Source organism: Neolamprologus brichardi, chromosome 1, assembly GCF_056152115.1.
Source record: "Neolamprologus brichardi isolate AB-2024 chromosome 1, ASM5615211v1, whole genome shotgun sequence".
NCBI classification, from domain to species: Eukaryota; Metazoa; Chordata; class Actinopteri; order Cichliformes; family Cichlidae; genus Neolamprologus; species Neolamprologus brichardi.
The window spans coordinates 32,852,693-32,868,467 of NC_142104.1; the positions used below are offsets into that span (position 1 = coordinate 32,852,693).

General features: G+C 39.4%; 1 protein-coding gene and 1 long non-coding RNA gene across 2 annotated transcripts; one reads left to right on the plus strand and one right to left on the minus strand.

The window, feature by feature from the left end:
- The first annotated feature begins 1,075 nt into the window (after positions 1-1,075).
- Positions 1,076-4,754, plus strand: LOC118454420 (uncharacterized). The gene is made up of 3 exons (XR_004843722.2): positions 1,076-1,337; positions 2,780-2,928; positions 4,607-4,754. It is a non-coding gene; the product is annotated as an uncharacterized LOC118454420 (long non-coding RNA).
- On the minus strand, positions 2,392-12,490 carry zdhhc13 (zDHHC palmitoyltransferase 13). The gene is made up of 17 exons (XM_087841003.1): positions 12,414-12,490; positions 9,436-9,656; positions 7,794-7,916; positions 7,340-7,417; positions 6,957-7,101; positions 6,757-6,821; positions 6,448-6,610; positions 5,416-5,541; positions 5,204-5,337; positions 5,010-5,112; positions 4,587-4,709; positions 4,429-4,491; positions 4,243-4,336; positions 3,834-3,917; positions 3,587-3,744; positions 3,158-3,255; positions 2,392-2,947 (listed from the first exon to the last, which is right to left on the minus strand). The coding sequence occupies exons 1-17, from the start codon at positions 12,435-12,437 to the stop codon at positions 2,812-2,814; spliced, it is 1,938 nt and encodes a 645-aa protein (XP_087697129.1). The 5' UTR covers positions 12,438-12,490; the 3' UTR covers positions 2,392-2,811.
- Between the last annotated feature and the right edge of the window lie 3,285 nt (positions 12,491-15,775).

Below are 15,775 nucleotides of genomic sequence, written 5' to 3' on the forward strand. Positions count from 1 at the left end.
ATTTGTTCAGTATTGAACGGCAGAAATTAGGTTTTCTTTTCGGAAGTATATAAAACGAAAAAAAAAAACGTCGGCCGACAGCGCTGTAAACAATGGTAGACTTGTGCGTAACAAGCAAGCGAATAATGAAGAAAACAGTACAGAGAGAGAGAGAGGGAGAGAGAGAGAGAGAGAGAGCTGTGCATCGTGGTAGAAGCAAAACAGCAAGTCAGAGTGAATACATGACGATGTTTATGTGAAGCATAGTTTGGATCTTCTTTTGCTGCTGGTTCAGTCAATATTGTTTGGAGAGACATCAAACTAACAGCTTTAGAATCAGCGCAAAAAGGACGTAAACACAAAGCTCGACCCGCCGATGCTTCAAAATCAGCGAGCTGTCGGCTTTCAGCCCCGACCGTGAGAAACCCGCAGCGCAACACACAGCGGGTTGCGCTGTGTGTTTAAGTCTATGTGCAGAATCCGTGTACCTGCTCTCATTTACTGTCTTAGCTGTTTGGTGGTTGTTGAAATTTTGTGAGATTTCACCAGAGATTCTGGCATTTTGGGCAAAATAAATTTATATTAAAAAATAAATTCAGGATTTTAATGAATCGATTTTACCTTATCCAAGCCAGAATCGATTTTAATCGATAAATCGATTATAAAAACCCGCCCCTACCCGACGACCTCCCCGAGAGGCTGCCTTTGTACTTACATACCCGACGACCTCCCCGAGAAGCTGCCTTTGTACTTCCATACCCGACAACTTTCATAGCCAAAAAACACATGGGCACCTGACAAAGAGAGGGAGGGAAAGAAAAACAGACGGGAAGAGAGACAGTGAGAGAGCAACATAATAAACACAACACCATCGCAATAATCTAGCTAAGAGTAAATAACAGTAGATACTAACACTGAATTTTATTGTGCAGCACGCAACATCAAGAGCACACAATGGGCTTTGAGGTAGCAGCCAAGAAAGGTGTAGTTTGTGTCTGTGAACACCCATGCGTATATCTGTGTGCACATATGCGTGGATGAGTACTCTTGTACTCAAAAGGTTTCTCCTCGTAACTGTGTTTCTGCTGCTAGAGGGTGTGGGTAGCTACAGCCTCGTCCCAGAGGTCATGAAACAGGCATGAAGGAGATCCAGGCCCAGAGTGTGAGAGCCCAAGGAGGACCATTGGAGGGGCAACTGTGCCACCCTCCTGGGAAGAGCTGAGGAGAGCCCCAGACAAGGGGTCACCCAGCAGGGAGTGTGGTGAGGGGAGATAGGCCTCCATACCTTGGAGGGCCTGAGATGTTCCCAGAGGGGTGGAGCCTAAGACCCAACCTGACATTTAGACACAGACAAACAGGTACACACACAGACACAAACGTGCATTCCCACCCTCATGCACACATAGACAAATACCTGTAACCTGCAGTAAACGTGAGAAGGCTCTCGGACATAATTATTTAAGCATTCTTTCGGGGTGGCTGTAGCTCAGGTGGCAGAGCAGGGTCAGGGGTCCGATCCCAGGCTGCTCCAATCTGCATGCTTGGGCAAGATACTAACCCCATGTTGCTCTCCGATGCATCCATCGGAGTGTGAATGTGTATGAATGTTAGATACTCAGCACTTAACAGCTTAGAAAAAGTGCTTGTGTGAATGAATTAGTTGTATAAAGCGCTTTGAGTGTTCAGACAGAGTAGAAAAGTGCTATATAAGAACCAGTCCATTTACCATTACCAGACTGTTTTTTTGAAGTCTATGATGAGGATTAATCCATGTCTGGAAACTAGCTGATAGTGTTCAGTTTGTTCAGTTTGTTGCAGATATTCATTCATGCTTGTGATCTCTGAAAATAAGGAGGACTAAAACTGTCAAAATAAGTTAATTAGAAAGTAAAGAAATGTTAAATGACTTTAAAGTATTTGCCATTAGGCTCAACAAATACAATATTAAAATACATGCAAGCATTAATCTTCAAGATTTGATTAGTAGTATTCAACTTTCTTTTTAAATTTACAAACTAGCGTAACCAAAAATTTCCACCAACTTTATCCAGCATTTCTCTTTTCTGTGGTGGTAGTTTTTAAATAGTATATAGAATATCTGCACTGTAAAATCAAAACTCCAAGGTAACCACTAAATTAAACAGCTTGTAAAGTAAAAAAAAAAAACACACAAACAAAACAGAACTCAAACAAATGATTAGGAGCAGTGTGAAAAGATTTTTGGCTCAGAGAAATAAAAATCTAGTCTTTCAACAAACACTTTGGAAATTCTGGTTTAAATTAGATTGATGTGTTCTTAATTTTTCCTCACAAAACCCTGGAAGTATTGACCTGTTTCTCCTTTTCTTTTGTTTCTTTGTTTTGTTCATCATCCCCTGCTGTACTCAGAGGCCCAAATCCACTCAGAACCAGTTAAAAAGACAGGCACAACATTGTTTTATTGAAGTTTTATAGTGGTCATTTGTATTAAATGCATGCAATTTTTACAAAAGTCATAAAACCAAATTTTCCACACATACAAAGTCTAATTCTTCTTTTCTGAACAGATAGTAAAAATAGTTTTAATGTGTTCATAAAAACAGGACAAAACCTCCATCACAGGTAGGCCTCTAAAGGTTCTGTTATTTTCCCTTTACTTACACTGGTCAAGTATAAGGCAGCAGCAGTCTGTACAAACAGCAACTGAATCAAATATCTACATGTTTCTTTGTGTTTTCCCAATTCTGAGTATTGCAGTCTCTTTCCACAAGGAGCCACCACATTAAAAAACAATAAATAAATGTCTGTGCTTTTGGTCCAGAGTCTGACCCTTGACCCTGAGCGTGGAGGAGGTCAGACCATGTCGGTGTGTCCGAACACATGCTGGTGGCCAGGTTGGAACTGCTGCGTCCAGTCAATGATGACCGGTTTGAAGAGTCCACAACAGCGGAGCTGGAAGAACGACACCAGGTTCCTCACCACGCCCAAACTATGAACACAGAATCAGGGAAAAGTGACTTAGCTGACCGACAACAAACTATGAGTTTAGGTTAAAAAACAAAACAAAACGCACAACACATGATTTGCCAGTAAATCCTAAAGAGCCCATGGCATGCTACAGACAACTAAGCAAACAATTTGTAAATATCAAGATATACAAGTTATACGATAAAGACAAGAAGCACTACATGCAACTCACTTGAATGGATTTTGTCTCAGAGAGACAGGTTGTCCGAGTTTCCTCTGGCGATGTGTTAGATTTGTTCGCTCTACTGTCGTCAGTCCCAGGAATGCAATCTGATCACACATACACACACACAGAGTCACAATAAGGTATGTTGTTTGTTAGAGCAAGAAAAACAAAGAACTAAGCTCGGGGTAAAATTTAAAGACTTTTGTGAAGGCCAAAGCTGAATATTTCCATCTATATTTTAAATTTTCTCTGGTCTCACCCAAAACACAGAATTTGTAGTAATTTATGTTGAATTCTGCCAACTAATGCCCTATTTTGAAACATTTACAGAAAATGCAATATGTATGTTCTGTCTAATTTTGGTGACAGTGAACACGATCCATATGATATACAGAGCCTTAGAACCCCATTAAGAAACTCCAAGCAGCGAGTCACCTGGTAGAGCTGCAGCAGCAGGGTCAAAGTAGACCAACTTGTATGATAGACGACCAGGACGAAGATGCAGAGCAGCCAGGGAGAGCACCCTATCAGGCCAGAGAAGGTACCCCACAGGCCCTGCTGCTCGTAATGCAGCATGCAATGAGCGGACCAGTCTGAAAGAAACATACACAGGCATGTTCATCCAGGGTAAAGGTCATAGCGTGTCAGATGGCGTGGCTACACTAGCTGTTGCAGAACTCACACATGACACAGCCGTACAACATCCAGGCTCCCATCAGCACGAGGGAGAACAGAAAGAGGATGAAGTAGTGATGGTTCCTCGCACCTGGGGAAAAGAAAATAATCAGATTAACTTAAAAGATGCAAAAAATTATAAAAGGTGATAATTTAGTAGCAGTGCGTCAAAATAAATCCAGTCACTTTACTGGACATTTATGGGAAAGTATTATGCTCTCCAATAATTTGAATGACTAGGGATCAGAGCACTTTATCTTCAGGAAAAATACTGTCTAGTTTTTTTAATGCAGGCCTTAAGTCTTGATATACTAGACCTCCTAAATAAGACATGACTTGCTCAGCTTTGTCTTCGTGTTTGACAGTTCTTCCTGCTGTTGTGTAATTTGAAAGTTACGAACAGGCTTGTGTGTTACCAATGCAGCTGTTGGTCCAGATTGAGTGGTGGTCCTGCTTGGCCACACAGGCATCGCAGCTGAAGCAGTGATTGGCTCTCATTGGCTTCTTTATCTGTAAAAACACATGGTATAAAATAGTATTGGTTGTCACAGTGCTAATGGTGCATTGTTATTAAAGAGGTGGTTGCGGGTCAGTGGCCTTACCATACAAGAGGTGCACAATATCCTGGGGTCCAGACAGCCGGCTTCAGCCAACACCAACACATTCTGTCAACACAGAGGAACAAAACATAGCTCAGCTCCATGTAAAACATTTACCTAGAATATTGCCTTATTTGGCTTCTGAACTCTGTCCTTCTCACCATTTTTTTCTCCTCTTCAGTTGCTCTGATGAAGCCGGGGTCCGTCCTGCAGGTGCGGAGGTAGTAGTAGAGTAAAGCAGTGGCATTCAGAGTGAACAGTACCTGTACTGTGGCACTAGGCTGATGTGGAGTTTCAAGTTAAGAAGGTCTCTGTTCAGTTTGTCATCAGAATATGAATGAAACCCAGTTGCCTAATTTATTGGCCTCCAATGACAGATCTGTTTCTCTTTACTGATGATAAAACTATGCATCGCTCTTACAACAGAAAGAAAAAAACAAAACACACACTATCAGAGAATCTTCCGGTTTAAAAGCATTATCCATCAAGTGCATTCATGAGTCTTGCTTATGTTTTTCATCTGGTACTGACTTGCTTCTCCCAAAGGAAATGCTTTAAGGTGTGGTTTCGTTTTTTCAAAGGATATCTGGCATAAACCAGAGGCACCAGGTGACAAGCATCCAAAAGATTGAAGCCATGAGACTTGAAGCTTGTAGGTTGGACTGAAAGTCTGAGCCCGGGAAATTCCTGTTTCATGCAAACATTCATTACTAAATCAATAACACAGGTTTTAATAACAGTAGAGTACATTCGTGAATCAGTGGAAGTGTATCCTCACCTTGTAGCCAGATTAATCACACCTATCACACAGGCCAACAGGATACCTTTGAGTAACCAGGATTCTGAGTTCATATCCACTATTGCACCAACACCTCCAAACAAAGCCGTGCAGAGTAAAAACTGCAGAAACACCTGGGAAATACAGGGAGAGGATTCCTTTAGAAGAGTCACTGTAGACTGCTAAAAATGTGTTATTTGAGACAAACGTACCCTGTATCTGTTCACAACTCGCAGGCAGCGAGAGTTGGAACGAAGCCTCTCCCGTTTGACCTGATTGAGCATGTGCATGAGCAACGGGCTGTGCACTTGGTGAGCCAAGTCGATGGGTGTGTGACCCTGAAGAAGAACATTAAGAACCCCATGAAAAAATTATTCACTGATTCAGTTCAAACGTGGGTATAATTGTAGTTCTTATAACTGACTGTTTACGCTGAGTACATGAACTCTATTGTCAAACGCAGTGCAAAAAACCCAAGTTTAACTTGTGTTAAACTCAAGTTTAAGGACATACTTCTATTGTAGTAAATGAATCAAGAAACAGCTTATTTATTGTCAGTCTGCACATACATGCAAAGCTATTCAGAGACATGGAGTGAGCAATACTACTCAGTGCATTTTCCAAGAAAATCTTGTTTTTTTAGTGAGCTCAGCAACTCAGACTTCATTATAGTGGGCATCAACACTTAATGGAATACTGTAGGAATACTGTGCATTGCCTATTCATTATTTCATATGCAATCATTTAGAGCTGAATAATGATGAAAGCAAGGTGTACCTGTTACTTGGCCCAATCTACTAAGATGGCTTACTTACTTAATAGTGAACAAAGCGCTCATGCAGAGATTAAGCAAACACATTCAGCTGAAAAACAAAACAGTGTGCTCCTAGAATATACACCTAGAGTATCCAGTTCAAAATCCTACGTCTCCTAGAAAACATGACCTCTGAACATTGACTTTATCATCAGGATTTAAACTCATATGACAGTAGCTGCGCCTGTGGGATCAATTCGAAACTCCTACATTGCCTCGTTCTCGAGTTATCGCTTTCACGAACTTAAGTCTTCACGCGCCCACCTCACCGCTTGCCTGCCTGACCAACAGGGTGATGACATTACCCATTTAGCCTTTTACAGTTAAAGGTTAATAAGAATAATATTCTGTTTATGTATTCCAACATTATGCACTCACAATAATGTAAAAAAAAAGAAAAGAAAAAGTGTTTGAATTTATTGAAGCTCACGTTTATGTTTTCTGCTTCCACACTGGCCCCAGCCTCCAGCAGGATGTGGGCAGCATCTACATTTCCTGCCAGCACAGCACAGTGCAGTGGAGTGTTCCTGTTGACTTTGTCCACAGCGCTCACGGAGGCATTATTTTTGATTAAAAAGTTTGTTGGTTCAGGCCTGTGACAGAAAGGACAGCACATTTAGATACTATCAGAATACTTTTAGCAATCAGAAAAAAAGGATTATGCTAACAAACTATACTTCATTTCTTAACAAGACAAGCAATCAAAGCACTGGGGTTAAAAAAGAGAAAGAGGCCTTACCCGATAATCTTCTGTGCTGCTAACATTAGCGGCGTCTGTCCATTGCAGTCAGGCCCATCAACTTCCTGGAGGCAATGGAGAAATTGAGACACAAAACCACAACTTGCGCAAAGTGAGAAGCAAATGTAATCAGAGAAAGAGTGAAAACAGAAGTGTTGCAGAGAGAAAGAGTGGGGTATAAAGTGATGTGTATGTCTGACCTGTCCCTTAGCTATAAGATAAGCTGCTATTGCCATGTGTTGGAAGAGAATAGCAAGGTGGAGGGCCCTGTAGCCCTCTCCATCTGCAACAGAGGGGTCTGCTCCATATCTCATTAGCTGGATTACCATGGGGAGGTGGCCCTGTCTGGTCATTCAAACAAAAACATAATAATGGACAAGTCTTAAAAAACCCAGCAGACTAGTTGTAAAACAGTTACGTAGCCTCATTGAGGACACACTGCCAAAGTGCATAATCTCTTCTAATGCAGGTAAACTTTAACCAGTGGTTGCTGGTAAACCAAAACTAAAGTAAAATAATGCATATGCAAAACAAAGCAAAGCAGCCCAACCCAGCTCTATATCGTGCACAGCCATATAGTCACCTTATGGCCCAATGAAGTGGAGTAGAGTTCAGGTCTCCGCCCAGCTGGTCTACTATTGCCCCTTTGGAAATATAATACCTGTTAGAAAACAAAAGAGAACAGATGTAAAGATCATACTTCAAAATATTTTGTGGGTTTTTTATTATTTGTATTCATTTATTTGTCTCCCTGGTTTTCAGTTTTTGTTTAGCTACTATTTGTTAATTATTTGCATTATTATTCATAAACTTAAGTGCCAAAAGAAAGCCTGTGTTGGTTATATATAAAATGCAAACTGATCATTTGTCACAATTGTAGTATTTTTTTATGTATAGAAATTGTCTAGAATTAATAATTATACCCCCTGATTTGGTGTGTTGTGATAGGTCATTTGCAGTAGTTGTGTTCACAAAACAGATTTCCATTTCTTTCTTTCTTTTCATTGTCAGACTGAGATGAGATCTAAAGGCCTTACTTGACCAGCTCTAAGCGGCTGTTGATAGCAGCCCAGTGCAGCAGAGTGACGTTCTCTTTGTCTGGCTGCCTGACGTCATATCCAGCTTCCACCAGCTCCTTACAGCGCTCCAGGATTCCAAACCTGCGGGAAATACACACACACACACACACACAACCTCAGCAATCAATCATGTTGATCATGACCACATAGTGCTCTGCAATCACATTAAATCCAAGCTACAGATAAACTGAGGAGATGCAACAAATGTAGATAAAATATGTTAGAGAACTAAAAGTACAATGTGACCTGGAAAAGCAAGTTCCTCAAGAAGGACTTTTAGAATGTGGAAGACAAAAAAAACCCCCGTATACACATACTTATTCCTACAAAGTCATGGTTAGATAAATAGAAGCGGTTCTATTGTTTTTTTTCTATTGTTCCCCGGCTTAAACAGCGTGAGTGAATTCTGCTTTTATTTACCTCTACTAACTGATCATTAGCACTTCAGTTAGCTGCAAATCCTTACATGTACTTATCTCAAAAAAACTAAAGTACATCAACAAGTGCATCAATTCTTTACATTTCTAAATTGGATATAAACTAACACATGCTATATCTTGTTCTACATTATATCATAAACAAAGATTACGAACAGCTGAAAACAAGCCTACAATTATCAATATTACCATATATTTAGAGTCATGAAAGAAAGAAAGTTTTCACAGGGCTCTGTGCAGTCCTGTGAAAAACTAGGCCCACCCCATGATTCAGTAGCTTGTAGAAACACCTTTAGCGCCAATAATTTGAACAACATTTGGCAACATTTGTCTTCTTTCCAGCATTTCTTTAGGTCATTGAGTTTTGCAGGCAGGTTTCTTAAAGTCCCAGCACAGCACTAAGGTCTGAACTTTGACCGGGTCATTGCAACACCTTTGTCTTTATCTTCTTATCTTTTTGTTCTAGATTTGCTGCTCTGTTTTAGGACTGCAACTAAAGATTATTTTGTTAGTGGACTAATCTGCCAATTCTTCTTTGATTAGTCGATTAGTCAGCGATTATTTTAATAACTCTTATCTTCGCTTCCTGTGGGCAAACCTATTTTAGGCTCCAGTACCTCACCTGCTCAGTCTTCCCAACGGTGAATATGACCCTGTTGTCTTGTCCCGCAGCAAATTAAAATAATGACCCAGGAAACATATGAATTTGAATATAAATTTGAAAAACAAACAAACAAACAAACAAAACACACGTGCAAATATGAAACTAAAAATAGCTTCTGTCCATAAGTTCAAACAAAGCTCCAAATTAAATCAAAAAGATTTTATTTTCCAGTACAAAAGTACAAGTTTCCAAAGTTTACAGATGATACAGTTCACGAATTCCCACCTGTAGTAGACATGCTCAGGAGTGAGGTTTGCTCTCATCTTTGAGATGTTCCAGCTGCTGATAACTATGCTGAAGATGCTCTCTGTCATGACCTCACCCATTTGAGAGGTCCATGAGCCTCTTTACAGGCAAAACTCATCTATACACCTGTGCTTAATACTAGTAAAACAGAACAAATCTAAGGCTCTAAAAGACAGTTTCTAGTCCCAAATCTCAGTGTTTCTCAGTTGGTGTAGTGTTCAAAATATTAGAAATGACATGTTCCACTACTTACTGTGATGCCTTCACTATGTCCCAACTGCTGCTATCATCCATGTGTGACCGTTTCTTTGGTTGCTCCCTGATGTCAGTCAGATCTGCAGTTTTGCCGAACTGTCCGTAAAAACCCGGCATGAATGGATTCACCATCCCTCCAAATCCAGCCGGTCTTGGCCCATGACTGTGAGAATGGCCTTGATGCCCATGGTGACAGCTGTCATGCATGTGGCTGTGATCCTGCAACATGCACACGATGAGACACTTATTTAGTCCAAAGTGGTCCACAGGGAACCTTTAAAGTGGCAGAGACCGTGGGATCAAACTGTCAAGTCCAAATTGAGCCCAGCCAAAGCCCTTTGCTGCCATCCCTCTAATTTTTCTGACTCACTGTATAGAGACTGAGGGGCTTGGTACTACGGCTATACCATGAGATTAAATCAATTTGTCAACTTTAGCAACCCAGAGTTTATTTCTGAATCAATTAATCTGTCTGTGACTGTTGTAATAATAGATAAATTACTCAAGCCAACTATCAAGTAAAAGTATTTCCTCTTTACAGTCTCTGAATCTGCTGCTCTTTTTGTTTTAGAATACTGAAAATTGGTTGTGGAGAAAACAAACTCAAGGCCTCACATAAGGCTTTCAGACAGTATGATGTAACGCTTATCTGTTACTTCTATGGAATAAACTAATAAGTGGCTATTTCTTTTATTGACTTTCAGAAATAAAACCTTGGTATTCCCAAACAAGCACCCCCAGAGAATTTTTGCCATATAATATTCTCCACAGCGAAACCGGTATAAATGTTTATGTGACATAAAAATATCATATTGATATCACTGCTATAACAAAGCCATGTGTTTACATTCCTTGGTCTGTGCAATGAGACAAGTCCAGGCATATCTGAGAGTGCCAAAAGAGACATTTAAGTACCTTAAAATTAAACTACTTATTAATTAACATCTGACATACTTTTAACACAACTTCTGCAGTTCTGTTTTCAAGGGAAAAAACGACCTTAGACTACATTTGTATTTACATCTAGCTTATGCTGTGTCACTGGATATAATGCTGTTGCTTCCAATTTGTTTCGGTACATTCACACTAAAAAAAAGGAAGCTTCTAGTAGCTCTATGGAAAAGAATGACGGAAAATGCCCTTCATTTACTTACACTTATGAATGCTGCTTCCTGCCAAGTTGCAAGTATCAATAACACTGCTCAGTTCTATTTTTTTTCCATGCAGTCAGAAATATCGTGCTATAAATTTGAGGCTGTATCAACCACCCCTAGTTATGCTTTCATACTTTTTTTGACACACAAATACAAACTGGAGGCAGACGGAGAACGATGTGTTTGGCTGATAAATGGCTTATATGGCTATAAACCTATGACAGTTTATAATGATGGATCTATCCATAATTAACATCTATGGATTTTAGAATGAGATGACTAAAAGCTCTTGTAGGTGTAATGTATTGTGGCCAAAGGAGCTTGCAAAGAAAAGCGTCTGGACTTCTTTAAGTTACTTGAAGACGTTTCACCTCTCATCCGAGAAGCTTCTTCAGTTCTAAGGTCAAATGGTGGAGAGTCCCAGATATAAACCTAGTGGGACAAAAGGAGGGACAGAGGGACAAAAGGACCCCCTGATGATCCTCTAATCGCCTAAACAAGGTGTGAAACTGGGTGTGGGTCCCAATCAGCCAGAGTTTCGGGTGAGTTCATTGTGAAACCTGGCCCCACCTTATCATGCGAATTCCTGAGGTCAGATGGCCCAGGATGTGAGTGGGCGTTAAGGCGTCTGGGGAGGGAACTCAAAACTGGATTATAGATGGCAGAGAGTTGGTGTCGTAAACCCCACCTCTGTTCAAAGATGGTCGCTCACAGTGGACATAGATGGCTTCTTTCACTCCTCTTTCAAACCATCTGTCCTCTCTGTCCAAAATGTGAACATTGGCATCCTCGAAAGAGTGCCCTTTATCCTTAAGATGCAGATGGACTGCTGAGTCTTGTCCTGTGGAGGTGGCCTAATACTTTTTGTCCATATACTGTATATAGCAAAATATATATCCTAGGCAAACACAAGGTGATGTGCAGTCTAAGGGAATGCTCACAGTAAGTAGCTAACTCATTTGCTAAATACATTGTTGGAAATTTAGTATAATTTTCCCTTTATAATATAAATCAATCATCGGACAAGTTTATCATTTAGAGAAGGTTTCAGATGAAAGCTGTGAGAAGTTTGCACTGCGCTGAATATGTGGATAAATCTTGCATTGTTGAGTTAATCCCACCCTACTACTGCAGCATCAGGCAGCTGTTTTATCTTCTGGGATAGATGGATGTGCTGGATGCGTTTTGCTGTCAGTCTGGATTAGAATAGATGTTTAATACTGATGGTCACACTGTGAATACAACAGGCTGCTGCCGTGATCTAGACAGATGGCTAATTTACCAACATATGGTAAAAGCTGCACGCTTTCAGGCTGTTATGAGTATTAATACATGTGGATTTAACTGAACACACGCAGCTCGGACAAGGACTGGGACTTGTGTGCTGAAAGAGGATTACAGCGTCATGATAATGGGAAAGGTAAAAAAAAAAACAAAACCCAAAACCTCATCTGTTTGTCAGTTAATCATCATGTCAACCAGATAAACCAGAAAGCACTTCCGTAAAGTCAGCACCAGAGGTTTCACGCCAAAGAAATGAGCTAAATGCTAGGACGCTTTGAATTCAGGTAACTAGCTGCAGGTTCACCATGCCTATGAAGCTAACGACGACGAGCCCTGATTTAACTCGAAGTCTATCAGGCAGGTTATTACACGTTACACCAACTCAACACAAGCTAAAATTTAACAGCAAGCTAGCTAATTGACAGCTAACAAAAATAACATGACTGAAAAAATGCCCGTGAGCCAAGTGTCAACACGATAAATCAGAAACTACATAAAACAAGACAAAGAAGCAATTATTATGTATAAATTGTCTTACATTTGCGTCTTCATTCCAGTCCATTTTGTAGTCGAGGAGGGAAGGGAAAGTTACTGCCGCTGGATAGGCAGGTTTAGAGTTTGACTTCCGGCGTTGGCTTTTCAGATTAAATGTCTATTTAAAAAATGTATGCGTCACAATTTATACAGTATCGCATAAAAAACAAAACAACAGGAGTGTACAGTCTACACACACAAATCACAATAAATTCTTTGAGAGGCAAAATCTTTAGTCCACCTCAGCAATAGACCAAAAGATGGCTCCCTCTGCTCTAATATGTAATACAGTTACCACACACACACACACACACACCTGCGGTGGTTAAATGTTGATCAGGTGTGAAATTTAAAAGAGGCATGAAATTTAATAGAGCTTTGTGAAAGTCACATTTTTTATCTAATGGCGTTTTAATTTCATATGACCTTTCCCTCAATTTTCTTTTAGCAACTTTTACTTTATTTTGAAGGCCAGAAAGTTAAAGAGGAAATGTTGTCGTTTGCTTGTTATTTTCTTCAACGACTTCCTTCTTCCTGGAGATGCTTTTGATTGGGCTTTCGTTTTCCACCCACATACAGGCCTCCACCACTGCTGCAGTGGTGCTTCAAGTCTTAGTATAGAACCCCCCCCCCCCCCCCCCCCCCCCCCCCGAAAAACAAAAACAAAAACAAAAAAAACAAGGGTTCAGATCTGTTCCCGAGACATGTTGGATTTTAAACCATCCTAAAACACACATGACAGTCAAAGCGCTTTGGTAAGTGAATTTTTTTTTCATTTGAAAAAAAAACTAAACTTCTACATCATTTCAACTTTTGTTTGTTTGTTTGTTTTTGTTTCGACTTTAAAAAAATTAAGACAGCGTCATGGGCAGCTGAAACTTATAGCATAGATGGACATCAGTGATTATGATAGATACTTGAATGCTTCTGTTAAAGTAACCTGGCATACAAATAAACCAATGAGGCGCAGGTACTTTAAAATGGCTCACACAATCGTGTTCTTCATTTAGTGCTATAGTAAGCAAGTCTCCTCCTCAACCTTTCACCTAATGGTCAATATATAATTGCATGTGCAATGAAATTTCATTTAGCTGTAATGAAATGATTGGATTTCCCATGAAGAATTAACCATTGGAGCCAAACCCATATTCGGAAAATATGAGAATAAATCCTATTTGACACTGGGTGAAATTAAAGTCTGTGTCACTCAGATAAAACCAGCCACTTACACTAGAGAGGAGTTTTTTTTCCTCCCTCTTTGCTATGGAACTAAATATGGACTGAATGCAGCTGAAGTGGAGGTCACCATGGAGCTGTAAGCACAGAGACTATGACCTGTGGATGAACTCAAAGACATGTAGAGGAGAAGCTGGATATTTTCACTACATGCTTTTTCCACTTTTTCCAAAAATCCTCCATGTCCAATATGTGTCTATTGAACCCTGTTCCCTTCTCATATGAAAATAATACACAGATTGTAAAATGAGGTAAAAGCTAACTCTATGTGAGGAGGCGGAGCTCTGGTTAAAATCACAAACTTTTAATCCAGGAAGGCAAATAGATTTATTATTAAATAGCCTCCTGCAAAGCGTAACTTTTTAGTCACCCTGTCACTGTGAACCGTTTCTTAATTTTTAATATATGGAACAAACATTTACAAAACCACCACCCTACCACATATAGGTTCTTAGTTAAACCGAAACAGAGACCTAATTTCTTCAGGCACTAGATAATGAATGATTGCTATGCTGCTCTTACAGTAACGCACTAAAAAAGGTCTGAAGTAATATTTTTGAGTAAAAAGCAACTGAAATATATAACTTCAAAGGTTTATTCAAATAATGAATTATTAAGGAAAACATGCTTGGTGTAAACTGAATTTATACCAATCAAGTACATTTTGTGTGACCTGATTCCATTAAGTCAAATTACTTAAAGTCAGCACTTTGGGCATAAATATTTTTTCCAGTGTATAAATCACAAACCACCACTGAGCACCAATTTAATCAGATCATGAGGCTTTCAATTCATTCAAAAAATTTAAGAATTTCAAGTAAAGTGTTTACAGCTTAAAAAAACCCTCCAACTTTAACTCTTATGTCTTTTTTAAAAATATCAGACTGAAAGACATCATCTTAATCGACTGAACAGAATGAGGTCTTTCAGTATCCCTTCAGGGGAATCCACATTTTACCTGAACTCAAAAGGAATTAATTTATTTGCATTTGCTGTAACATCCTCCAGCTAGCACATTTCTGTTGAAGAACATTTTTCCATAATATCCAGCTCTTTAGACAATCCCACATACAATACAAACAGAGGGCTAGCCGCCTCTTGCACTTCCAGGTGAGAGGCAGTAGATGGCCACAGCATTCAATTTATGATCAGAAGCTGCTCATCTGTTGTGTTTCCACTTGCACCTGATTTTTTTGGACAGCATCTAAACAGACATGGTAGTTGTGAAGTTAATTTTGTTTATTGTCCTGGACAATAAATAAAAATAAAATCTGAATAATCCCTTGCAGTAAAAATAAAATCTGCTTTTGATTTTGATTGTTGCAGAGTGCTTGTTTTTTAAATGAAAAAAAAGCATTAAAAATTAAAAACTTTACTGCTATTCATGATAGAAGACAGTACAACAGTACAGTACAGTACAGTTCAGAGAAAAAGTTAAATACTATAGTAAGCATTGTTTTAAAGAAACTGTCGTTATCTTAGACTCAAAAGGATAAAACAAATTCAAGTTTGACTGTGCCTGCCATCTTTTTGCAAGGGAAACAAAATCTTTAAACAGATATTTAATCCTAGTGTGTGCTTAAAAGAACAGTGAATGTAAAAAAAACAAACAAAAAAACCCCCATACATTAAAGCAAGATGGGACCGCTTTATTATTATACGTGTAGGTGATTGGCCTGCCCATCGTTTATTAGTCACTGGAGGGTGCTCTGAACACAAAGGAACACCGTGTCCTTCTACACATTCATACCTAGAGCTGACAAGTACAGTGCCGTGGAAAAATATTTGCCCCCTTCCCAATTTCTTAGTTTTTTGCATTTGCAATTATGTGTTTCAGATCATCAAACAAATTTTAATATTAGTCAAAGCTACATGATAAAATATAAAATGCCATGTTGAAATAGTAATTTCACTTATTAAGGGGAAAAAAACCTCACCAAACCCACCTCTGGCTCTGTGGGATAAAAAAGTAACTAAAATATCAGGATGCAAATACTTTTTGATGCCACTGTAGATGTTTAGTCGGATCAGCAAGAGGCCTACAGTCCATGACTGCTGTTCTTTTGCCTACCTCCTTATTTAGTGTGCATGCCAAGAAGTGAAATGGGCAACCATTTGCTAAAATGTTAC